The 27,582-nt window shown below is 36.6% G+C and overlaps 1 protein-coding gene across 6 annotated transcripts in view; it reads right to left on the bottom strand.

Moving 5' to 3' along the window:
* The window catches only part of LOC138306911 (dynein axonemal heavy chain 1-like), a 126,839-nt gene extending 104,989 nt beyond the window's left edge, over positions 1–21,850 (bottom strand). For all 6 annotated transcript variants that reach the window (XM_069247488.1, XM_069247505.1, XM_069247522.1 and 3 more), the window contains exons 1-14: positions 21,733–21,850; positions 15,517–15,693; positions 15,215–15,287; positions 14,832–14,917; positions 14,468–14,556; positions 13,791–14,074; positions 13,012–13,173; positions 12,625–12,877; positions 12,161–12,318; positions 11,749–11,963; positions 6,869–7,167; positions 6,412–6,562; positions 2,050–2,243; positions 996–1,221 (exon numbers count right to left, since the gene is read on the bottom strand). In XM_069247488.1, the coding sequence (XP_069103589.1) occupies positions 996–1,221; positions 2,050–2,243; positions 6,412–6,562; positions 6,869–7,167; positions 11,749–11,963; positions 12,161–12,318; positions 12,625–12,877; positions 13,012–13,173; positions 13,791–14,074; positions 14,468–14,556; positions 14,832–14,917; positions 15,215–15,287; positions 15,517–15,684 (2,358 nt within the window). In that variant the 5' untranslated portion in view covers positions 15,685–15,693; positions 21,733–21,850. The remainder of the gene's footprint in view (positions 1–995; positions 1,222–2,049; positions 2,244–6,411; positions 6,563–6,868; positions 7,168–11,748; positions 11,964–12,160; positions 12,319–12,624; positions 12,878–13,011; positions 13,174–13,790; positions 14,075–14,467; positions 14,557–14,831; positions 14,918–15,214; positions 15,288–15,516; positions 15,694–21,732) is intronic.
* Positions 21,851–27,582: the final 5,732 nt, after the last annotated feature.

Genomic DNA, 27,582 nt, shown 5'->3' with positions numbered 1-27,582 from the left:
TAAACGATACTCACCAATTTATCAATAATAAGTATTTAATCGTGTATATATATGTCTAATTAAAATAAAAAATAATATAAAATAATATATTTTGCTTTTGATGCATGCCCAATCAGTACTTCATTCCATATAGGACATTGTGCCACAGAATTTTTTCGGATACAATTAATTATTTTTCAATATTTTTATATTGAAGTGAGAAGTTCAAACTTTTTAATGGTGGTAATGGTGTAAAGTAAGTAACTTTTGTAACTGAAGAAAAATACTTATTCGTCTGTTCCTATTTTGACAGAGAAAAATTACCATTCGTCGGCAGTGGAGCATATTTAAAGAGGTAGTGTAATGTGGAAGCAAACCTTAAATAAAATCATTAATTAACCATAGAAAATACTATAACACGAAGCAAAAAATTTTCCTGTGCATCATTTCACATATAAAAGGCATAAAAGTAATCTCCGTTCAAAAACATACCTTTAGAATTTTCAACTTTAGGGAATTCCCCTTTTTACCGGAAGTGACGTACTGTGAGCAACAGATTGCATCTGTGACAACACGATGGCTTCGTGCTCGATGCGTATCCATTTGAAAACATTGCACTATAACTCATCGCCTCTTTATATTTGAATTTATGGGTAAATTTCGATCTTGAATATCTAGAAGATTTCTTGATCGATTTTCATAATTATTTTTTTGTTTTTGTTGGATTAAAATTTTCTTTCTGAATAAATGAAAAAACATTTCCATTACACTACCTCTTTAAATATTCCAAATAAACATATATCAAAATCATTTGTTTAAGTAATATGACAATATGACAATAATCATAAACCTTTGATGTCTAAAGTAAAAACAAATTCCCAATTATTTTGAATATTTACCAAAGATATCTCTAACAGAATTGTCATGCTATTTGTCTAAGTATCCAGAAAACAATCAATATATATAATTTATGTTTATTTGGTGTTAATTGTTACACATAGTCCCAGAATACTCACATCGTCGGCCTGTTTCCTAAGCTGTCTGGCCAGAAGTTCCAGTACAACATTACTCAGGTTCTTGCGTTTCTTGGACAGATTCTGTTTGACAGAGTCTGTAATGACCCAGAAAGGACCAATAATGATGTTACTGGGAATAGTCGCCTCGATGAACTCCTTCTCCTTAAGATGCATTTCCACTTCATTTTTCACCTCCTGAGCTGTGTGTTCTGTGGCCTGGTACTCCCTGACAGAATTACATCAAAATTCATCATGTTATAGAATCAGAGACTAGAATGTAGTCTTGTCCCAATGATCTTTTATAATCCATGTCTAATTGACCTAATTGTTACATTTACATTGACATGAGACAATCCGATAATAAATTAGAATAAAAAACTATGCAAAATGAAGCTAGTATGAAAACAAAATGAATTAATGGCAGCCATCAATATTGTGAAGCTTTTATTTCATATAGGCTTGCATTTATATTGTTTCACTGATATTAAATTTTAAAAGTCATTATTATCAAAGTTTGTTAATTGAATTTGAAAATAATTGTATTTTTGCTTTTTGTCAAGAATTTTGTGAATAGTTCTTTTATTGGGTAACATCTTATACAACTGAAAATATGAACATGTTTAAAATTAAAAAAATAAAAGGCTGTTTAGGGTATGTCCAAATATGAAATTTTGATAAGTAATATCAATAAAATTCATGCCATAGTTGAAAATAACTAACATTTCTATGAAATTTAACAAAAGAGTAAGTGATTTATAATCGAAAATCGATCGGTTGATACTAACTGATTTTATACGATCATCGATGATGATATCTTAACCGATTCCCAACACTACTAGAATGGATGCCTATTTATACAAGTTCATTATCTGAGTAAAAAAAGAGCCTGAATAAATCTGTCCACAGACTCCAGACAGGTCACAGTTGACGTATACAATGATGAATATTTTACTGGATGTATTATTTTATTGATGTCTAGGATTGTGACACTTTACTTGATATATTTATATTAATTTCTAAATTCATGACTCCACATTTGAAGTAGATAACTTACTGGATGTACTTATTAATGTCTAGGTTCATGAGTTCCAGATGTTTCTCATACTCTCGGGCGTACGCTTTGAGAGGGATGAGAGCTTTGTTGATGGCATTAATGATGCTGTTGCGCAGTTCCTCTACCGGTGGTTCATGTTCTCCGACTGACTCTAACAGAGGGGTTCCAGACCAGAAAATGTCCTCCAGAATGTACTGTAACAGTAACATTAACTTTGATACAAATTTGTACTTATACTAACTGATCATTTTATATGGTCCTCATTTATTAATATATATATTTTTTTTTTAATTGAAAGCATATTTTGTTAAGATTTTGCTCCCAAGAATTCAATGAAATTCATGATTTCCCAATGCTTTCATCTTTAAGAAATAAGCAATACATGAAGACTTGTTTCATGACAATAATACTTGAAGCAGCACATCAAATATTCATACAAAATGACTATACTATCTGTCAGCCTGACAGTCCCTAGATGATCAAATATTCATACAAAATGACTATACTATCTGTCAGCCTGACAGTCCCTAGATGATCAAATATCCATACAAAATGACTTTACAGTATACTATCTGTCAGCCTGACACTCCTTAGATGATCCATCATCCATACAAAATTACTATACTAACTGTCAGCCTGACAATCCCTTGATGATCAAACATCCATACAAAATGACTATACTATCTGTCAGCCTGACAGTCCCTAGTTGATCCAACATCCATACAAATGACTATACTATCTGTCAGCCTGACACTCCCTAGATAATCAAATATCCATACAAAATGACTATACTATCTGTCAGCCTGACAGTCCCTAGATGATCAAATATCCATACAAAATGACTATACTATCTGTCAGTCTGACAGTCCCTAGATGATCAAATATTCATACAAAATGACTATACTATCTGTCAGCCTGACAGTCCCTAGATGATCAAATATCCATACAAAATGACTTTACAGTATACTATCTGTCAGCCTGACACTCCTTAGATGATCCATCATCCATACAAAATTACTATACTAACTGTCAGCCTGACAATCCCTTGATGATCAAACATCCATACAAAATGACTATACTATCTGTCAGCCTGACAGTCCCTAGTTGATCCAACATCCATACAAATGACTATACTATCTGTCAGCCTGACACTCCCTAGATAATCAAATATCCATACAAAATGACTATACTATCTGTCAGCCTGACAGTCCCTAGATGATCAAATATCCATACAAAATGACTATACTATCTGTCAGTCTGACAGTCCCTAGATGATCAAATATCCATACAAAATAACTATACTATCTGTCAGTCTGACAGTCCCTAGATGATCCATCATCCATAAAAAATGACTATACTATCTGTCAGTCTGACAGTCCCTAGATAATCAAATATCCATACAAAATGACTATACAGTATACTATCTGTCAGCCTGACACTCCCTAGATAATCAAACATTAATACAAAATGACTATACTATCTGTCAGCCTGACACTCCCTAGATAATCAAACATTAATACAAAATGACTATACTAGCTGTCAGTCTGACAGTCCCTAGATAATAAAATATCCATACAAAATGACTATACTCTCTGTCAGCCTGACAGTCCCTAGATAATCAAACATCCATACAAAATAACTATACTATCTGTCAGCCTGACAGTCCCTAGATGATCAAATATCCATACAAAATGACTATACAGTATACTATCTGTCAGCCTGACACCCCCTAGATAATCAAATATCCATACAAAATGACTATACTATCTGTCAGCCTGACAGTCCCTAGATAATCAAATATCCATACAAAATGACTATACAGTATACTATCTGTCAGCCTGACACTCCCTAGATAATCAAACATTAATACAAAATGACTATACTATCTGTCAGCCTGACACCCCCTAGATAATCAAATATCCATACAAAATGACTATACTATCTGTCAGCCTGACAGTCCCTAGATAATCAAATATCAATACAAAATGACTATACAGTATACTATCTGTCAGCCTGACACCCCCTAGATAATCAAATATCCATACAAAATGACTATACTATCTGTCAGCCTGACAGTCCCTAGATAATCAAACATCCATACAAAATAACTATACTATCTGTCAGCCTGACAGTCCCTAGATAATCAAATATCCATACAAAATGACTATACAGTATACTATCTGTCAGCCTGACACCCCCTAGATAATCAAATATCCATACAAAATGACTATACTATCAGTTAGTCTGACAGTCCCTAGATGATCAAATATCCATACAAAATGACTATACTATCTGTCAGCCTGACACTCCCTAGATAATCAAATATCCATACAAAATGACTATACTATCTGTCAGTCTGACAGTCCCTAGAAGATCAAACATCCATACAAAATAACTATACTCTCTGTCAGCCTGACAGTCCCTAGATGATCAAATATCTAACGAAATGACTATACAGTATACTATCTGTCAGCCTGACAGTCCCTAGATGATCAAATATCCATACAAAATGACTATACTCTCTGTCAGCCTGACAGTCCCTAGAAAATCAAATATCCATACAAAATGACTATATTATCTGTCAGCCTGACAGTCCCTAGATGATCAAATATCCATACAAAATGACTATACTCTCTGTCAGTCTGACAGTCCCTAGATAATCAAATATCCATACAAAATGATTATACTATCGGTCAGCCTGACACTCCTTAGATGATCCATCATCCATACAAAATTACTGTACTAGCTGTCAGCCTGACAGTCCCTAGATGATCCATCATCCATACAAAATGACTATACTATCTGTCAGTCTGACAGTCCCTAGATAATCAAATATCCATACAAAATGACTATACTAGCTGTCAGCCTGACAGTCCCTAGATGATCCATCATCCATACAAAATGACTATACTATCTGTCAGTCTGACAGTCCCTAGATGATCAAATATTCATACAAAATGACTATACTCTCTGTCAGTCTGACAGTCCCTAGATAATGAAATATCCATACAAAATGATTATACTATCGGTCAGCCTGACACTCCTTAGATGATCCATCATCCATACAAAATTACTATACTAGCAGTCAGCCTGACAGTCCCTAGATGATCCATCATCCATACAAAATGACTATACTAGCTGTCAGCCTGACAGTCCCTAGATGATCCATCATCCATACAAAATGACTATACTATCTGTCAGTCTGACAGTCCCTAGATAATCAAATATCCATACAAAATGACTATACTATCTGTCAGCCTGACACTCCTTAGATGATCCATCATCCATACAAAATTACTATACATACTGTCAGCCTGACAGTCCCTAGATGATCAAACATCCATACAAAATGACTATACTAGCTGTCAGCCTGACAGTCCCTAGATAATCAAATATCCATACAAAATGACTATACTATCTGTCAGTCTGACAGTCCCTAGATGATCCATCATCCATACAAAATGACTATACTATCTGTCAGCCTGACAGTCCCTAGTTGATCCAACATCCATACAAATGACTATACTATCTGTCAGTCTGACAGTCCCTAGATGATCAAATATCCATACAAAATGACAATACTATCTGTCAGCCTGACACTCCCTAGATAATCAAATATCCATACAAAATGACTATACAGTATACTATCTGTCAGCCTGACACTCCCTAGATAATCAAATATCCATACAAAATGACTATACTATCTGTCAGTCTGACAGTCCCTAGATAATCAAATATCCATACAAAATGACAATACTATCTGTTAGCCTGACAGTCCCTAGATGATCAAATATCCATACAAAATGACTATACTATCTGTCACCCTGACAGTCCCTAGATGATCAAATATCCATACAAAATGACTATACTATCTGTCAGCCTGACAGTCCCTAGACGATCAAACATTAATACAAAATGACTATACTCTCTGTCAGCCTGACAGTCCCTAGATGATCAAATATCCATACAAAATGACTATGCTATCTGTCAGCCTGACAGTCCCTTGATAATCAAATATCCATACAAAATGACTATACTATCTGTCAGCCTGACAGTCCCTAGATGATCAAACATCCATACAAAATAACTATACTATCTGTCAGCCTGACACTCCCTAGATAATCAAATATCCATACAAAATGACTATACAGTATACTATCTGTCAGCCTGACACTCCCTAGATAATCAAATATCCATACAAAATGACAATACTATCTGTCAGCCTGACAGTCCCTAGATAATCAAATATCCATACAAAATGACTATACTAACTGTCAGCCTGACACTCCCTAGATAATCAAATATCCATACAAAATGACTATTTTATCTGTCAGCCTGACAGTCCCTTGATGAATGCCTTACCTTCTCAAGCTGAGGAATGTTCTGAGTCGACTGTATCCCCTTATCAAACAGGCCGATGAGCATGGACTCAAAGCTGTTCAGGTTAGTGCTGTAGTGGACACCCTGAGTGTCCAGGATAAGGTCTACCAGGAATAGGGCATTCTTCTTAGGCCTGTAATATAGGGAACTTTAAATAAGCACAGCTTCAGTGTCCTTTTTACATATATATACTAAAATCAATTTTGAACTCTTTGAAGTAAGATTGTAACTACCAAGTGTTCATTAATTAAAAGAATTTCACCAGGAAACAAAATAATCAGTAAAGGCATTTGAGGTAGTGCCACTATTCAGTCAAGTAACAAAATAAGTAACTACACATATACCATAAATCTTATAAAGATAACTCTTTGGACATAGTGAATTTTGAAATAACTCAATGGTACCTGCAGACAAACATAAGATAACCAGTGACACAAACCTGTATGTACTTGTGATGTAGTCTGGCCCCCACACAAAGTCGTCCTCCAGTTTGAGAGTTGAGTGACAGGCATCCATCACCATCTGAGTAAAGTGGACGAGAGAATCCTGGACAAGGTACCTCATTGAGTCCTGCATGATAAACTTGACCATCTCCATGAAAGCCTTGAGCTTGGAGATCTGGTACACTTCAAAATTGGTCTCATGAATGTTAAACCAACCCTTACCTACATCACGCAAGGAAGTCCTGATAGCATTTCTCAGAGTGGAAATCCAGCTGTCTTTTAAGAACAGCGACACCTGGAAAAATCATAGGTTAATTATTATAATGACATCTAAGATACAGAATGCCAATTTCAGATATAAAAATTGATAGGGCTGTTACGAGTACCCGAGTACCCGGTTACGGGTCGGGTTGGGGATGTAACCGGGTCAAAAAATGTGTACCCGGGTACCCGTCAAAATAGGACAATTCGTCTGGATGTACGTAAACAAGTCCAGAACTTATATTAAAAGTATTACAAAATCCAACTCATTTGTTTTTGTTTTCACTCACCAAGGATGAAACCTTATCTTTTCAATACATTTTAATTCTCATGACCGTCTTTTGATGCGAGAACAATCTACTTGACGGACATGTGCACTTAAATAGGTCACACTATAGTCATATCCGATAACACAAGAGACCGTCCAAATGTAGTACTTCCTGTTGCGCATGTGCAAAAACATTTCCTCTGGGACTGGTATAGCTACAGACACGCTGGCCAGACTGACACTTTACGGCAGCTCATTAGCAATTATGAATGTCAAATAGAAATGAAGTAGACACTTAACGACTGAAGCTATCTTTACTGAACCCACATATGATTTCATCGAATCTCCGTCCATCAACCAATCTTTCCAAACAACAAACACAACGTAACCCAATTTGTTACAAAAGCAGTAGATCTGTGTCGAGTACCTGGGTACGGGTCGGGTACTAAAATTCGGGTACCCGGGGACAAAATTTAGTACCCGTGACAGCCCTAAAAATTGATCATTATTTTCAAATGAACTCAAAGCCAAGTTAATTTCATTAAATGATTATTGGGTGATATTTGTTTTCAATCAATTATTTTTGTGCATTTCATTATATACAATGAATTTTGCTCTAACTCAATGTCTCTCATGCATCTACAATTCTCAACCTGAACCTGAATCTACAATAGCTATACCATGCCCTTATGCCTAATATGTACCTGTGATGTGGCCTGTGATTGTGTAGCTATATTACTGCCGTTCTATCATAAGATTGCACGATTGTGTTACAGTACTAGTGTATCGACTCACTGCAGTAGATTACATCGCTACATGTTACAGGTGAAGTGTCTATGTAACATGCATTGTGATTGGCTGATGTGTGTATAGAGTCTACACGTTCCACAACCTAGTTGTACATCCGGGGTAAACAATTACAAATGTTCAAATAGATAAACATCTGAAAAATTAATAGTTGTAAAATAGAAGTATTATGCTGTAAAATAAATAACACTGATATATAGAATTCGCGCTGTAAAAATATACATGACTGTTTTGATCCGGGGTGTTTTTTCCGTAGTACACCTAGCACATGTGACGAACTTGACGGACCAAGTTTCCTGAAATAGCTGTTGTAAATATATAAATAATATGATTGCAAAAAAAAATCAAACATAGAAAGAGATAACACACAATCAGGTTATTACGCAAGCCGTGAGGGGACATTCTGACTTACGGCTTCCATAGGTTATACTAGATAATCTAGCTGTAGAAGAATACATAAACATAATAATACTGGTAATGAATAAATATGAAGGTCAGGAAGAAAGTATCTGCTAAAACATAACTGTTCAGTTTCATAATTATGGTAAGGTACATGTATATCTAAAATGTTAAATTAACTCTTAAGTTGAACTTTATACTGAATAATAAAGTGTGGAAGTACTAAAAATCGTCGATCACCAAGCTGTCAACGCATGCATATTATAAGTTACTGGTACATGTGTGTTTGCACAAGTGTATGTTACTATTTTAATATCTCACTAAAATTGCGCCAAAATTAGAAGCAGTTCAACCGATCACAGCTAAAATTAGAAGCAGTCCCTAATCGATCATATGTCGACATGTCAAAGCCATGAACCGATCTAAAAGTACGCGAAAGGGTAGTGAAAATGTACAATGATGTGGTGTTATAACGAAATATATCTAAAGCGGTCGGCGTTTGTAAATCCACCTGCCGAAACATCGTGAAGTTGTACGAGAAACAGCAAGGTTCTCTGCTTCCACGTGTTCGGCCTATCAAGACACCAACAAAGGTCAGTGAAGAAGTTGTTAAATTCGTTGAACATCAGAAGAAAATGAAAACAAGCATTAATGGTCGTGAAATTCGAAAGAAACTTATTGAGGCAAACGTAGGTACTTGCATGTAAATGAAAATGTGTCTGTTCTGTCGCAGAGCAGGTGAACAAATGATAACAAACACGCTTGAACAACGTGGACTAAAATTTGTCTTCCAACCACCATACTCTCCTCAGTACAATGTTGCCAAGTACGTATAATATTTCATGCCATGAAATACAGGCTTCGTAACATCCGAGTTCACAGAATTAGCTATCATCGATGTCCTGTCTGACATTCCTGGTTCGGAACTAAGTCGCTATTATGGACTGTGTGGTTATGTTTGAGATTAGGCCTAACATATGACAGAGAAATCTCTGGTAAAAAGAACTGTTTTATATTTCGTATTTCACTGGGAAAAACAGCTTTATTGTGCACACACGTTTTTCTCTTCTATTTTTAGATCAACTCAGCCAATCACAATACATGTTACATAGACACTTCACCTGTAACATGTAGCGATATAATCTACTACAGTGAGTCGATACACTGGTACTGTAACACAATCGTGCAATCTTATGATAGAACGGCAGTAACTGTGATGTGGCCTGCGATTGTGTAGCTATATATACTTGTGATGTGGCCTGTGATTGTGTAGCTATATTTACCTGTGATGTGGCCTGTGATTATTTACCTGTGATGTGGCCTGTGATTGTGTAGCTATATTTACCTGTGATGTGGCCTGTGATTGTGTAGCTATATTTACCTGTGATGTGGCCTGTGATTGTGTAGCTATATTTACCTGTGATGTGGCCTGTGATTGTGTAGCTATATTTACCTGTGATGTGGCCTGTGATTGTGTAGCTATATTTACCTGTGATGTGGCCTGTGATTGTGTAGCTATATTTACCTGTGATGTGGCCTGTGATTGTGTAGCTATATTAACTGTGATGTGGCCTGTGATTGTGTAGCTATATTTACCTGTGATGTGGCCTGTGATTGTGTAGCTATATTTACCTGTGATGTGGCCTGTGATTGTGTAGCTATATTTCCCTATAATGTGGCCTGTGATTGTGTGGCTATATTTACCTGTGATGTGGCCTGTGATTGTGTAGCTATATTTACCTGTGATGTGGCCTGTGATTGTGTAGCTATATTAACTGTGATGTGGCCTGTGATTGTGTAGCTATATTTACCTGTGATGTGGCCTGTGATTGTGTAGCTATATTTCCCTATAATGTGGCCTGTGATTGTGTGGCTATATTTACCTGTGATGTGGCCTGTGATTGTGTAGCTATATTTACCTGTGATGTGGCCTGTGATTGTGTAGCTATATTAACTGTGATGTGGCCTGTGATTGTGTAGCTATATTTACCTGTGATGTGGCCTGTGATTGTGTAGCTATATTTACCTGTGATGTGGCCTGTGATTGTGTAGCTATATTTACCTGTGATGTGGCCTGTGATTGTGTAGCTATATTAACTGTGATGTGGCCTGTGATTGTGTAGCTATATTTACCTGTGATGTGGCCTGTGATTGTGTAGCTATATTTACCTGTGATGTGGCCTGTGATTGTGTAGCTATATTTCCCTATAATGTGGCCTGTGATTGTGTGGCTATATTTACCTGTGATGTGGCCTGTGATTGTGTAGCTATATTTACCTGTGATGTGGCCTGTGATTGTGTAGCTATATTAACTGTGATGTGGCCTGTGATTGTGTAGCTATATTTACCTGTGATGTGGCCTGTGATTGTGTAGCTATATTTACCTGTGATGTGGCCTGTGATTGTGTAGCTATATTTACCTGTGATGTGGCCTGTGATTGTGTAGCTATATTTACCTGTGATGTGGCCTGTGATTGTGTAGCTATATTTACCTGTGATGTGGCCTGTGATTGTGTAGCTATATTTACCTGTGATGTGGCCTGTGATTGTGTAGCTATATTTACCTGTGATGTGGCCTGTGATTGTGTAGCTATATTTACCTGTGATGTGGCCTGTGATTGTGTAGCTATATTTACCTGTGATGTGGCCTGTGATTGTGTAGCTATATTTACCTGTGATGTGGCCTGTGATTGTGTAGCTATATTTACCTGTGATGTGGCCTGTGATTGTGTAGCTATATTTCCCTATAATGTGGCCTGTGATTGTGTGGCTATATTTACCTGTGATGTGGCCTGTGATTGTGTAGCTATATTTACCTGTGATGTGGCCTGTGATTGTGTAGCTATATTTACCTGTGATGTGGCCTGTGATTGTGTAGCTATATTTACCTGTGATGTGGCCTGTGATTGTGTAGCTATATTTACCTGTGATGTGGCCTGTGATTGTGTAGCTATATTTACCTGTGATGTGGCCTGTGATTGTGTAGCTATATTTACCTGTGATGTGGCCTGTGATTGTGTAGCTATATTTACCTGTGGATGTGGCCTGTGATTGTGTAGCTATATTTACCTGTGATGTGGCCTGTGATTGTGTAGCTATATTTACCTGTGATGTGGCCTGTGATTGTGTAGCTATATTTACCTGTGATGTGGCCTGTGATTGTGTCTGTTCGAACTCCTCCAGCCTCATTGGTTTGGTGGTAGGGATGTGGAACAGAGACATGACCGCTACTTTGTTACACTCCGTACGAACCTTACCACATGCCTGAATACTCTCCACCAATGTCAACAGAGACTTAAAGGCAAACTGATCATACTGGTCATCATACTCGTATGGTTCTATGTCCATACAGCAACCTACAGGGTGGCAGAAAAAGTATGGCATCACAAACAAACACTTCAACTTTTCACAGCCTACAAATATTGAAATATAATATCAGCAAACATGCAAAGCAACTTTCCAAGCAATCTTCTCCAAAGTTTTGTCAAGCTAAACAAATGTAATACAAAATGATGTATTTCTTCTCCTTTGAGGTTATGTTATCTCTATTTACCTTTCTCTGGCACTGGCTGGACATTGGTTTCTGGTTTGGTGATGAATGCAAATGTAACTGGATCATCTTCAACAGTTTGATCAAATATGATTCTGTTCATGGAACGACAGAAGTCAATGTTGACTTCCTTCTCTAGTACTTGTACATAGTCCTCCAGTCTGGCAAACAAAAATCACATTATCAAATTTAATTGTTCTCAGGAAAAATGTTGTTGATACTGTAGTTAATACAATCCACCAACAACCGTCTTACCTACACTGTTAATAGCTAAGTGATGTGAAGGTTTTTCAGTCTTGATATTAATAACCATAAAAGCATATTTTAAAGTAAACAATTACTCCTGTATTAACAGAAAATATGTTTCAAATGAGTGCCCTGTGATTTTCTTTCAAAAAATTGTTCTAGATTTTTAACCATTTATTCAATTTCCCCTTCTTTAAGGATATGAAAAGTTCTGTAAATACCCTTTGTCCTTGCCAAGTCCCGGTGAATTTTTGGCACAGTCAATCATCCTCTTGAGAGAAGCTTGGTCTAATTCTCCAACACCATCCATCGGCATACAGTCGATATAGAGGTTATACCTCAGTAGGGCCTCAGTCTCCTTCCTCAGACGAAACGCTGAATTTACACGACGGGCAAACACACGTGGATCCTCGCCTTTAAACATGACACGCACCCTTGGAATCATATACTGTTGAGGCAAGTTCAAACGAGTTCCTAAAAGCAAAAGAAAAAAATCATAATGATAAATCATTATGGTATCAGAGAATGTAGATAATTTTGGTGAAAATTAGGGTTAATATTTGTATGGGTACAATATGGAGAAGACAACATCACACTGTATCACTCACCATCTGCCTGTACTCCACCGTTGACAACAGGCTTTCCAGAGTTGTCCAGGATTCGACCCTGACCATTGACTTTTTGCACGAGATAGTGTTTGTTAACGTCATCATAGTCGAGGACTCCAACTTCAAACCAATCATATACAATACTGGGGTCCATTGGATCCACTGTAACAACAAACCAATCATATACAATACTGGGGTCCATTGGATCCACTGTAACAACAAACCAATCATATACAATACTGGGGTCCATTGGATCCACTGTAACAACAAACCAATCATATACAATACTGGGGTCCATTGGATCCACTGTAACAACAAACCAATCATATACAATACTGGGATCCATTGGATCCACTGTAACAACAAACCAATCATATACAATACTGGGGTCCATTGGATCCACTGCAACAACAAACCAATCATATACAATACTGGGGTCCATTGGATCCACTGTAACAACAAACCAATCATATACAATACTGGGGTCCATTGGATCCACTGTAACAACAAACCAATCATATACAATACTGGGGTCCATTGGATCCACTGCAACAACAAACCAATCATATACAATACTGGGGTCCATTGGATCCACTGTAACAACAAACCAATCATATACAATACTGGGATCCATTGGATCCACTGTAACAACAAACCAATCATATACAATACTGGGGTCCATTGGATCCACTGTAACGACGTCATAAGTTCAGATATTTGAGAAATAAATCAGCAGTAGAGTACATGTATTGGGGTAGTTTTCTATTCACTATACTTACAATCTTTATGTTTATCATCTGTGGGTAGAAGTGCCATTCCTGGTACAGGTTTTCTCACGCCATTCTCAATTCCCATCGCTATCCATTCTGATGGTTGACGACAGTCAAACTCTTCATTATCAAAAATGTCCAAGGGCAGGTAGGGTGGAAAAGGGGCAGGGTCTTCCTGGTCAGAGTTCAACTGTACCGGCCCATTTTGGGTTTTTGGCATTAACAGTTCTGTTTTGATTGCCTCCTCCACTAGTAGTGTTTGTAACTCTAAATCATTGTACTGTCGTCTTCGTCTGAAATATTTAAACAAGTCTGTAACAATAACATAATTACACTCAACTAGCACTGTCATTCTAAATAAAAAAAAAATTATTATTACATATTGAAGAAAAGTAAATACAAAATATTTATTTGCTTTTCTTTATTATGCATTGAAGAAAAGTAAATACAAAATATTTATTTGCTGTTGTTTATTAAGCATTGGAGAAAAGTAAATACAAAATATTTATTTGTTTTTGTTTTTTCTAAACCTTTTCTTCAGGTTTGAAATTATCATTATGTAAGCATATTTGTTAGACAACCAATGTTCCTAGTGTAATTTTATGGTGACTAGTACAATGTGTTTATGGTCATCTACATCAATATGCAATCCCCCCCCTTTCTGTATAAAACCAAACGTAGCTGACCTTTCAATTTCGATCTTCCTGGGACATTCTCCAGGCTTTGTGTAAAAAGGCAACTGCACCTTTGGCTCAGATGCCTCTCTGGGAAAATCCTAAAAAAAAGTGATACAGATAAAAAATTAATCAATACAGCATTTAATGGTAAGAAGTGGGGACTTCTGGCTAAAATGGAATCAATAGTATACATCTAAGAGCACTGTAACTTTCCCATTAGGAAATATATATATAATGACTAGAAAATCAAAAGCAAAGAAATTAATTAATGAATCTCAAAGACATCCACTTAGGACTATTTCAATCTCAATATTAACACTTTTACACAGATACATAAAGCTTGGCCAAAATATGGTTGTGATTTCAGACTTACCGATATTGTTGTAATCTCAGAGCTAGGCCCATAAACTTGCTTCTGTAACTTCTTCAACACATCTGTATTCTCTTCAAATGTAGTAACTATAAAAACAATAATAGATGAAATCACTTTCTGTATTAATCATGAGTGACAATAATAGCAAACTTATGGAGGCCTTCATCTAGCCACCATCCCCGGTTATATAGGAAATATCATAACAGTACCCTGGGTGAAAGACCAGCACATTAATCAATATACCGAACAGGTCATAGAGTATCAATATATAGGAGGATGGGGTTGTTAAAAATCAAAAACAGGACACTGCTTATCTTGTCAATGTTTACCTAAGTACATGTCATTACTATATAAAACCATTGGTCTATAACAATAGTACCCACCTCGGGGAGTGTGTTTTTCCTTGGCAACATTCCAGAGTGTGTCCTGAGCTGTGAGGGGTCCATTCTTGACATTCTGTGCAGTAAATTAAATTTGATTACCACCAGACACTCATTTAACTTCTTGGCAATTGGACAAGAATACAATTACAACCTAATTATAGAAAAAATTGTACGTTTTTACTCTTTAAAAAGAAATACTTGAGTAGAGAAATTATAGTTCATATACATTAAATCTCCTCGAATGTCAATACTTCAATATGTAAAAGCAAAAACTATTTATTTTGATTCCTAGAACGAACTACCTCTAATCTTCCATCGCTGGCATCAGTGCCTATAATATCAGAGTAGTACCCGACTTGTTTAATTTCAGGGTATCTTTGACCGTCGGCTGTAGTCTTCACACCGCTGTCCAGCCTCGCAGAAAAAGGCTTCCCTCCATGGGAACTTTTACTTTGTCTTGATGCAGACATTGTATCTTCCTAGTAAACAAAACATCATTGAGGTCCAAATTATCACAAAAAAGTAATGAAATAGGGAGGAAATGGTCTCTATATCAGAATCATTTTCAAATCAGATCCGCTGTTACTGCACAGGAACCGACGTTCTGTCAATAATGCATAGATATATATATAAATAACCCCTATATACTGACATATACCATTAAAGGCCCATTACCTTTCCAAAACATCTTTTAAAATGGGAATGTAAAACGAGACTGATAATTTTGTAGAGTCACAAAAGTTATTAGCTTAAAGGCTTTGTGCAGTCAAAAATGATCATTTCAGTTTATGCTGGAAATGGCTTTATTAGCACGTGTAGAAACCTATCCGTACCGCGCGCGACCGGAATAACATGTAAGCCGCCAATATCGAGGTCAAATTTTCTGACCACCTGATTATGCATATTTTCTAGCTTTAGACAGTGTGACGTCATAATCGTCGTGGCTTATAGCTGTACTATAACTGATGTGCTATCACTTACATCGACGGTCACAGGAAAAGCCGATCAACGATTTTTTATGATTACTTTTGAGTGAAGTTAATCGTACAATAACTTTGGCTCGAATGTAAATAATTAAAAGAGTGAAATTTGATGTTTCAAATACTCTAATTTATGCTCTAATAGCAGGTATCTTCGTGTAATTATGAAAGAAAATCCATACAAAAATAAAAGTTTTGGATTTTATGTCGAGGAGTTCAGCAATGAATACGGTAAGCTTTAATCAGATTATATTTTCCTGTAGTCTGTATCTTTGATACATTGTGAATTGCAAAGTTTGTGACTCTAAAATGAAATTTTACGTAACAATTTAAGAAAACTTTGATTAAAGCATCAAGGATATGATGCCTGAGGTATGTACACACCGATGATTGATCATTACAAACATTGTGTTGTGTGTTGCTAACCGAATAAATTGAGATACATTTATTACAATACCATAAAACGTTTCAACATGTGGTAGAAAGAATTTATTTTTGATATTATAAAAGATCAAAATATTGAGATATTAAGCAAAATAAACTATATTTTTCAGACCATGCGGTTGCTTTCAATTTTTAATTGATAAACGAGTAGATACACTGATATAGATATATAATTAGCCATGCCTTTGGTTTAATGGTTATGTAATACCTTGACCAGGATGTTGTTTACCTGTACACAAAGGCACCAATCATCGAACTCACATGTAATTACCTGACCGCGGGCAATTTGCTATTCAGAGGACTACATCGGGTATTTGCTATTGTCTTACTGACAACCAGGTAAGGACATCTGTTAATTGGATTGTGATTTGAATTATGGAAACCTCGTACATCTATGCTCTTTAGGTTATTTTAAAATGAAGATGTAAAAGCAAATGGAAATAAAATATCCCTGATCATACCTAGGAATATATATTAGATATATAAATGTCGTACACAGGTAAAACAATAATGGAAGTTGACTTGTTCAGAAATAAAAATGGTTCTAAGAACTATTTCAACTAAAGGTTTAACCTTGAAAATTATATCAGTCTAGTACTGTAATTATGGAATCGTGGCATATAGCAATCTTCCTTAATCTCTAAGGTATTAGTAAAAATTCTAAGCATGTATTTTCACCGTTTCGAATCTACATGTACATGTATAGTCATACAAGTAGGGTTACAACATTACCAGACTAAATATACTTATTTAAATATCACTAAGTATATTTTTAAAAAGGTATAAGATATTATATCTATTTATAATGCCTGTATACATATATATATTTCATTTTTCATTTGAACACTATATGTGGTTACTTTTTGGATTATATGATAAATGTTCATATATCATTCTATTAAATCTCGGCATGATATACAAAAGGATCGACAATGAATATACTATTTTAAGGATTTAGTATAATTTTGAAATAATGAATTTAAATTTACACTTATACTGTAATTTAGAAACATATATCACAAATATTATTGATTTATTTCTGCTTTTTAGTAAACGTTATGGATAAATTTTCGAAGGCAACAATATAGATATACATATTATTTTCGGTATAAGATCGGTACTGTTACTCCAATATCACATAACTGATAACCGTCCACATTCTAATTTTACTCAAAAACTGTGCCGTGTTTGTAGAAGTTCGTAACAAAAACATTGATTCTAAATATATTTATGCTAATTTTTGGGATTCTACTCGTAAAAAGATTGTGTTAATTTATACTGTTTTTTTATTACACAGAAATTTACATAATATGCTATCTAAATCTCAGTCCAGACTGATCTGAACATCATTTTGATATCGGTCATTGACGGTAAACTTCGTGTAGATAATATAAATAAATTTGTGTAACAACTTTACTTTCAACTTCTAACACATCGCTAGCAAAGAACTGTTGTACACGTTCTTCATCACTTCGATCTATAGGAGCGGCCATTTTGACGAGTCAGTATACCATTCGAATTCCTCCACACCTGTGGTTATTTTTAGGATATAATCCAGAGAATATCGAATGTAATGACATTAGAACCAATCGGAAGCATTCTACTTTCGTTTTCAGTCATAATTTCAGCAACAGGAGGGAGATATGACGATTGGACCGCCGGTTGAAAACTCAGAGTAAAAAACCGTCTTTTTACGAATGTAGCTTTGAGGGCCATTTAAACCAACGCATATATAGCGTATGTAGCAGTCTAAGGGTTAAATGTTAATTTTCATAATGCAGGTTGTCTTATTTTCTCCCTGTCGTCCTAATTACCGCACATAAGATGACAATTACTGTGCCAGATGGCAAAACAGCGAAACAAATCTTCACTGTTAACATATTAGCTAGATTATGCAGAAAAACTTGCAATTGTTAGTGTTTTAATCCCGCCTTCGGCCAGGGTTGTATATTTTTGTATGGTATTATTTTTTCAAACTGGTCAGCGACCAATTTTCAGGAAGTACCAAATCTCGCCATCCCATTTGTATTTGTATGATTACACACGGATTTTCAAGCAATATTTTATGGAAACCTGCATGACAGCGTCTTCTATCAGAATACGACTTTACTAATAAAAATTTGTGTGTAACCATTCAAATACACATACGATTTCGAGAAAAAGTACTTGGCCGAGGACTGGTCACCTGACAGTTAGTGGTGGGTCGATCATCGGATATAATCGATTGACAACTTTTTAGAGCCTTCCGATGTCGATGATCGGTTCTTGTTTCCCGTAACCGATTAATCGGATAAAGTTCTCAGCCAGGGGACAGAACCCAGAGCCTTCCTCACAGGGGAGAACGCTGATCATGAACTCAAGGCCAAAAGTAAGGCGGTGCCAAGGAAGGCATTAGGACAGATAGCTTCAATATTGTAGCTCAAAAGACTTTTAGACAGAAAATAGTGTCGTCTTTAGAGCTACAATTGGTGCCTATTACTGCTAATGGAGCAAAGTAATGATTATGCAAACCACTATAAAAAGTTTGTTTGCATTTTATCATACTTGTTTGATATGACTTACCTACTAGGCAATAAAACTGAACCACATAAAATATAAAATTCTCATCGAAGCATTATATTTTTACATAATACATATGAAGGTCTTTCTGAAGGGAATTTATACGGCAAGTCCACAAATTTCGAATTTGACGTCATATGAGCGGTACGGTAGATATAAAGAATGGTAGTTATGTTTGTTTTGTACAAAAATAATATGTAAATGCATGTATACGCATAAAATAGTTGGAAACCTACAAAAAAGTATAGAAAACTGTGCCCAGGTGATTTTCGGAGGCAGTGCTCCACTACGACACATAGGGACCAATTCGTACCCGGCCGAAAGGTATAGCAGGCCGGGTACGTATATTCGTTCCATAGGAAAGATAAAGTCAGTTAGGAAGAAGAGAAAAGATAAGATCCTAAATTTAGTCGCCTTTTACGATCATGCAATAGGGGCAGCAGGTACAATTCTTACGCCCTACCTGCAGGGCCAACTACCAGTCTACCACAACACTACTGTACTATAGGATTATATAAAATATAGTGTGCAAGTCTACTAGCTGACGTAGCTCTGAACGACGGACGGAAGATTTCTGACAGATGGTCGTCGTCAGAGCTACAATTCCGTCCCATTGCCCGTAGTGTTGCAAAACATCCAGCAGTGAAAATGTTGCATTTCATGTGTGTCATGTAATTTTTTAATTAAATTCAACAATATCAAACATTTTTAACATAAAATGATTATTTATTTACCCACCTCCTTGTCAAAATTATGTTTTGAAGCACTTTTGAATGGCTCGCATCTCCGACACGGCTCACTTGGCCGCCATGATGCTTCTCGTTAGAAAGTCTCGCGCTCCAAATATGGCACCTAGTACCATATATGGAATGACCTACAAATTTTCACTACGAAAGAAATAAATGTTACAAAGTTTTTAACATGAACTTTAAAAATTCTTTTTTGCTTAATTCTTAATAATACTTACATTTGTTCAGTTTCACCATATTTATTCTTAGTTTGTTGGCTTTTTAAAACTTTTAAACATATTTGTTTCATTTCGTCACGGTTTCCGGTAAATCAAACATGGCGGCGTATTTGAACAGAATTATACATGTGTTGTGTTTGCCGTCGATTTTACCACTAATAGTTGATGAAAGATTATAATCGAAAGGTTTGTGAATTGAATATTGATCATAGTTGTCAGAACAATACAGTTACATAAGGATAATACCCGAAAAATATATTTTTATCAGTCTCAAAGTGCCTGATGTGGATCACATCGGGGCTTGCAACACTAGCGGCAATGGGGTGGAATTCATACCCTGCCGGGAACGGAGTGGAGGCAGGGTATGATTATTCGTTCTACAAGTCTACCACAACACTACTGTACTATAGGATTATATAAAATATAGTGTGCAAGTCTACCACAACACTACTGTACTATAGGATTATATAAAATATAGTGTGCAAGTTCATGCAAGTGTTCTTAAGTACTAGTGGTACTTAAATTAACAAAAGTGAGTTAGGGTTTAATATTGATATACAGTTTATATACAGTAACAGAGTACCACAATATCAATAATGATGTAAGCTATATATGAAAAAATGAAATAGCAAAATAAGTGAGAAACACGCACACAGCAAATTAAGTAGTGTTGGACCCATTCTCGATTTTAATCGATGATCGATCGATTATGACTTTTCCAAAGACTATCGATTATGAAAGGTAATAATCGATTATTAAAATGGGAGATAACTCATGCTTATCTTATACTGTTCTGAACCTTTATTATTTATATATCAGTGCAAAATCACATATCAAAATATTTTAAACATCATAGATACTCAAGAGTTTGAATTAAAAAAAATACTTCTTCATGACTGTTGGTTCAGTGGATATCTTTCTAAAATTCTTCAGAAAAACTAAAAGGTGAAATATATAAATACAGGAGAGCTTTCTATAAATAGTATCCGATTATAAAATCGATAATTAGTAAATTGTCCTAAACCGATGATCGATTACCATTTTACAACCGATTCCCAACACTAAAATTAAGCAACTTGTAGTAGTTTGAGGGCAATCAAATAACACTGCAGTTTGTCGTGGAAGACATTCTTGAAACCGATTAAATAATCGCTAAACGACATCGGCAGCATTAACCGATCCGATCATCGGATCGGTTTGAATCCCCAACCGATGTCCCACCACTACTGCCAGTAGTGGGCACAATAATTTTGACAAAACGGCCATTTCGAATTAAAAGAAATGTTGTGCTGCATGGTTTCCTTCCAAAAATATTCACAACAAAATCTGAAGTATTTTGCAAGATAGATATACTACTCATACGCCTAAGGCAATTTACGAATCAAGCTGGAGACGCAGTAACATATTTTATTGTTTTGTTACAGTAACTCATCTACCGAGCACCTTGTGTTTTGATTTGGCAAATATTCAAAATTGAATGTCAGCGTTTAAACCGATATTTCTTTCACCATGCTTTACTACCAAATACATGATTAAAGGTTATATATACGTTAAAATGAATTACTTACACACTAGATAAACATTGATACAGATTTTGATATTTCTTATATCTCTAGCATCCAGGTCTGCCACTCTGCGCCGACTTCTTTCGTTACAGTTTACATTCAATATGGCGTCGTAGCTAGGCAATAAACAGAGCAAAAATGATGATAATCAATACTAACAAACAAAAGTTAAGAAGATAAGTTGATATTTTTAATCCAACACTAAAAAGTTTATAGTAAATTATAGAAGACTGTAAATAAGTGCAAATAAAACATTGATTGTGCACGGAAATTTATTGACAAATGTTTGAAATAATATTATCGACTATAATGGCCTTACTTACAAAGGTAGAAACGTTGCATTGCGCTACCGTTTTATATAAGATAAGTTTATTTCTGGTTCAGGACTCAGACAAAATATAGAGTTTACAGTTAATACATTTTTATCCGGTAATAATAATAAATTAATGATGTATAAAGGCTTTGTAGTTGTATAAGAGTTCTTGTTCTTTCCAATGTTTGTCTAACGCATTTTTGAAGGAGCTTATATTTGGCGCCATCACTACATTTTCTGGTAGATCGTTCCATATCTTAGTAGCTCTTGGTGAAAAAAAGTTTCTCCTAATCTCATAGTTAGATCTTGTATGGAATCATATGCTCCCTGCTGCTCGCGGTCCGTTGCATCTTTCCATAAAGATAAAATGTTACAACATTCGGAGTCATAACACGTACGTTATACTCCATCTAAAATTTTGATGTAGATTCATGTCAGAAAAAAGGTTCGAACCTCAGTGACGGCACGTGTATAACAATAAAAAAAATCAAACAGCCCTATATTTTTTCGAAGTGCATTGTTATGTTGTTTTATCCCAGCATTTTCATTGACCTATTTATTAAATTTACTAAATCCACATATTTATCTGTACATATTCGCCTTTATAACATATTAGTCCACTAAACCTTCCTATATATAATTCAATTTTGCTTGTTACGAGCATTTTTCATTGGCTTAAAAGTTTACTTTATCAGCCCATCAAGGAAAAAATGGCGTTGCCGTTTATAACGTTGCTTCTGATTGGCCGAGATGACGGCGTAATGATTTCATAGACAAAAGAGTCCCAAAATGAATTTTGAATATTGAAGAGATTATCTTTAGTAAATTGAATTATAAGGATTAATTTGAATATATTTTTTATGTTATGGAGATATAACACAAAAATCTGAGTGTACTCTCATCATAAACCGCTTCGCGGTTTATTTAGAGTACACTCAGATTTTTGTGTTATATCTCCATAACATAAAAAATATATTCAAGTTAATCCTTATATATTATTAGGATTTCCCTATGCAATAATAAAAATACTTATAATATATGCAGGTTTAGCGGACTATTATAACATGTACTGTCAGTATATAAGTAAAAATTCCTTATTAAAAATCGAGCATGAAATATCTGTATATTAGCCTAATATACGATAGCAACTCGGGTAAAATGATTATATATGCAAGTTAAAATATATTAGACCTTAAAGGCCCACTACCTTTCCGAAACGGCTTTTAATTTTTAAAATGGGAATGTAAAAAAACAAGATCGATAATTTTGTAGAGTCTTAAAAATTATTAACTTACCGTTAATACTACATTTATCATCACCTTCTGAACGATTTGATTAAAATAAATAAAATGTTTATTTTCATAACGCGGGTCGTATTATGTTTCCCGCCGTCGTCCTAAATACCGCGCGGTAGTTGATTATCACTGCGCCAGACGGCAAAACAGTGAATTGACTCTCCACTGTTTTCATATATTACAGGAAATCTTGCATATGTTTGGTGTCGTAACCTTATTTTAGGTCATCGGTATGCATTTTCTTATGTTATTAATGTTTTTTAAGAAACCTTTATATTTTGCTCCGGAAAGGTAATGGGCCTTTAAAGGCCCACTATAAATTGGAATGTAAAACAAGATCAATAATTTTGTAGAGTCGCAAAAGTTATTAACTTACCGTTAATTATACTAAACTAATCACCATCTTCTGAAAATTTTAATAAAACAAATTAAATGCTAATTTATGTTTCCCGCCGTCGTCCTAAATACCGCGCTATATACATATGTAGTTGACTATCACTGCGCCAGACGGCAAAGCAGCGAAATTACTCTCCACTGTTTGCATATTTGGTGTTGTAGCCTCATCTTAGGCCATCGGTATATATTTTCTGATGTTATTAATATTTTTAAGGAACCTTTATATTTTGCTCCGAAAAGGTAGTGGGCCTTTAAATGGTATCTTGTATTAAAATGGGTGACCGCCGTGTAGTTACAATATCCCACGGTGATCGCCGTGTAGTTAAATTACAATATCCAACGGTGACCGCCGTGTAGTTACAATACCCCACGGTGACCGCCGTGTAGTTAATATTATCCCACGGTGACCGCCGTGTAGTTACAATATCCAACGGTGACCGCCGTGTAGTTACAATATCCCACGGTGACAGCCGTGTAGTTACAATATCCCACGGTGACCGCCGTGTAGTTACAATACCCCACGGTGACCGCCGTGTAGTTACACTATTTCACGGTGATCGCCGTGTAGTTAAATTACAATATCCCACGGTGACCGCCGTGTAGTTACAATACCCCACGGTGACCGCCGTGTAGTTACATTATCCCACGGTGACCGCTGTGTAGTTACAATATCCCACGGTGACCGCCGTGTAGTAACAATATCCCACGGTGACCGCCGTGTAGTTACACTATCCCACAGTGACCGCCGTGTAGTTACATTATCCCACAGTGACCGCCATGTAGTTGCAATATTTCACGGTGACCGTCATGTAGTTACAATATTTCACGGTGACCGCCGTGTAGTTACAATATCCCACAGTGACTGCCGTGTAGTTACAATATTTCACGGTGACCGCCGTGTAGTTACAATATCCCACGGTGACCGCCGTGTAGTTACAATACCCCACGGTGACCACCGTACAGTTGCAATACCCCGCGGTGACACGCATGTAGTTACAATACCCCACGGTGACCACCGTACAGTTGCAATACCCCACGGTGACCGCGTGTAGTTACAATATCCCACGGTGACCGACATGTAGTTTATACACTATCCCACGGTGATCGCCGTGTAGTTACAATATCCTACGGTGACCGCCGTGTAGTAACAATATCCCACGGTGACCGCCGTGTAGTTACACTATTTCACGGTGACCGCCGTGTAGTTACAATACCCCATGGTGACCGCCGTGTAGTTACAATACCCCACGGTGACCGCCGTGTAGTTACAATATCCCACGGTGACCGCCGTGTAGTTACAATATCCCACGGTGACCGCCGTGTAGTTACAATATCCCACGGTGACCGCCATGTAGTTACACTATCCCACGGTGACCTCCGTGTAGTTACAATATCCCACGGTGACTGCCGTGTAGTTACAATACCCCACGGTGACCGCCGTGTAGTTACACTATCCCACGGTGACCGCCGTGTAGTTACAATATTTCACGGTGACCGCCGTGTAGTTACACTATCCCACGGTGACCGCCGTGTAGTTACAATATCCCACGGTGACCGCCGTGTAGTTACAATATCCCACGGTGACTGCCGTGTAGTTACAATATCCCACGGTGACCGCCATGTAGTTACACTATCCCACGGTGACCGCCGTGTAGTTACAATATCCCACGGTGACCGCCGTGTAGTTACATTATCCCACAGTGACCGCCATGTAGTTGCAATATTTCACGGTGACCGTCATGTAGTTACAATATTTCACGGTGACCGCCGTGTAGTTACAATATCCCACAGTGACCGCCGTGTAGTTACAATATCCCACGGTGACTGCCGTGTAGTTACAATACCCCATGGTGACCGCCGTGTAGTTACACTATTTCACGGTGACCGTCGTGTAGTTACAATACCCCATGGTGACCGCCGTGTAGTTACAATACCCCACGGTGACCGCCGTGTAGTTACAATATCCCACGGTGACCGCCGTGTAGTTACAATATCCCACGGTGACCGCCGTGTAGTTACAATATCCTACGGTGACCGCCATGTAGTTACACTATCCCACGGTGACCTCCGTGTAGTTACAATATCCCACGGTGACTGCCGTGTAGTTACAATACCCCACGGTGACCGCCGTGTAGTTGCACTTTCCCACGGTGACCGCCGTGTAGTTACACTATCCCACGGTGACCGCCGTGTAGTTACAATATCCCACGGTGACCGCCGTGTAGTTACAATATCCCACGGTGACCGCCATGTAGTTACACTATCCCACGGTGACCGCCGTGTAGTTGCAATATCCTTCGGTGACCGCCGTGTAGTTACAATATCCCACGGTGACCGCCGTGTAGTTACAATATCTCACGGTGACCGCCGTGTAGTTACAATATCCCACGGTGACCGCAGTGTAGTTACAATATCCCACGGTGACCGCCGTGTAGTTACAATACCCCACGGCGACCGCAGCGTAGTTACCCTTTCCCACGGTGACCATCGTGTAGATTCAATATCCCACGGTGACCGCCGTGTAGATTTATCTAAATGATTTAAAAGACTTTTTTCACGAAAATGATGCCAGTTGTCTCCAAACTATGCAAAGCTTGAGTGATGATATTGGATTTTTCATTAAGATGTTTCTTATCCTTTATGCTGATGACACTGTTATTTCCGAATCAGCAGAAGGACTACAGTCTACGGACTTTATTGAATATGTTTGAATATACTGTAATGAGTGGAAACTTAAACTAAACGGTTAATAAGCAAAAAACTGAAGTTTTTGTATTCTGTCAAACACTTTTGCGTTTTTTTTATTTTGCAACGAATAATTAGAAATATTGTAATCAACCATACTGGTACATTTTCTAAAACAAAAAGTAAATTAGCGGAACAGGCGAAAAAAACCTTTATTTTCTGTTTACAAAAAAAAAAAAAAAAAAAAAATGAATATTTCTCTGCCAGTTAACTTACAACTAAAGATTTTTGAAACTTTTGGACAACCTATCCTTTTATATTCTGTTGAAGTATGGGGTTTTGCCAATATTACTTTTATTGAAAAAAATCACTTGCAAATCTGTAAACGTATTTTAGGTTTGAGACGTAGTACACCGAAATTTATGGTCTATGGTGAATTGGGTAGATATGAGTATTGAAGTGAAATGTAGAATGGCCACGTATGTATCATGTATGTATCAACGTAAATTCCTACGGCATCGGAGCACCCGCCTATATGACGGTACAACGAAGTCAGATACACTCCACAAGGGATTACTGGGTTTAGTGTCTATGGCACCCAACAACCAACTCTACCAACGCAAACTAACTACAACTTATATACAAAAATGCACATGTAACCATACACAGAGAAAATTAATTTAACTATTACCATATATATATATATATCATATACGCACTTATTTGTAGCAAATGCTCAGATTTTTACATTGGTCAGACAGGAATGGAATTGAGAAAGAGGGTTACATTACACCGACAACAAACCAAAACAGACCATCTCAGATATTTAACAGTAAACGAACATTGTCATATGTGTGCTAGGCCTAATGATAACTTTTTTATTTTACCAATATATCAAATGTCTAATTCAGATCTTTTAAAAAGAGAAAATAAAGAAATGTATTTCATTCAACTTATGAAACCTGTGTTAAATTCAGAACGGGACAAAGGAACTTCATATTAGTTTTTATTTTGTCCTCATGTTTTTGTTAGTTTCTTCCAGAACCATTCACAATATCTTTATGTACCATGTCATGACGTAATCTTACTATGACGTCATTGTACTATGACGTCATGTTTTACAAATAAAAGAATTCAAACCCGAAGACCGGCATGAGCCGAGAA

Source organism: Argopecten irradians, chromosome 1 (assembly GCF_041381155.1).
Source record: "Argopecten irradians isolate NY chromosome 1, Ai_NY, whole genome shotgun sequence".
Lineage (NCBI taxonomy): Eukaryota > Metazoa > Mollusca > Bivalvia > Pectinida > Pectinidae > Argopecten > Argopecten irradians.
The sequence above is the reverse complement of the archived record's forward strand: the minus strand, read 5'-3'. Positions and strand labels throughout refer to the sequence as shown.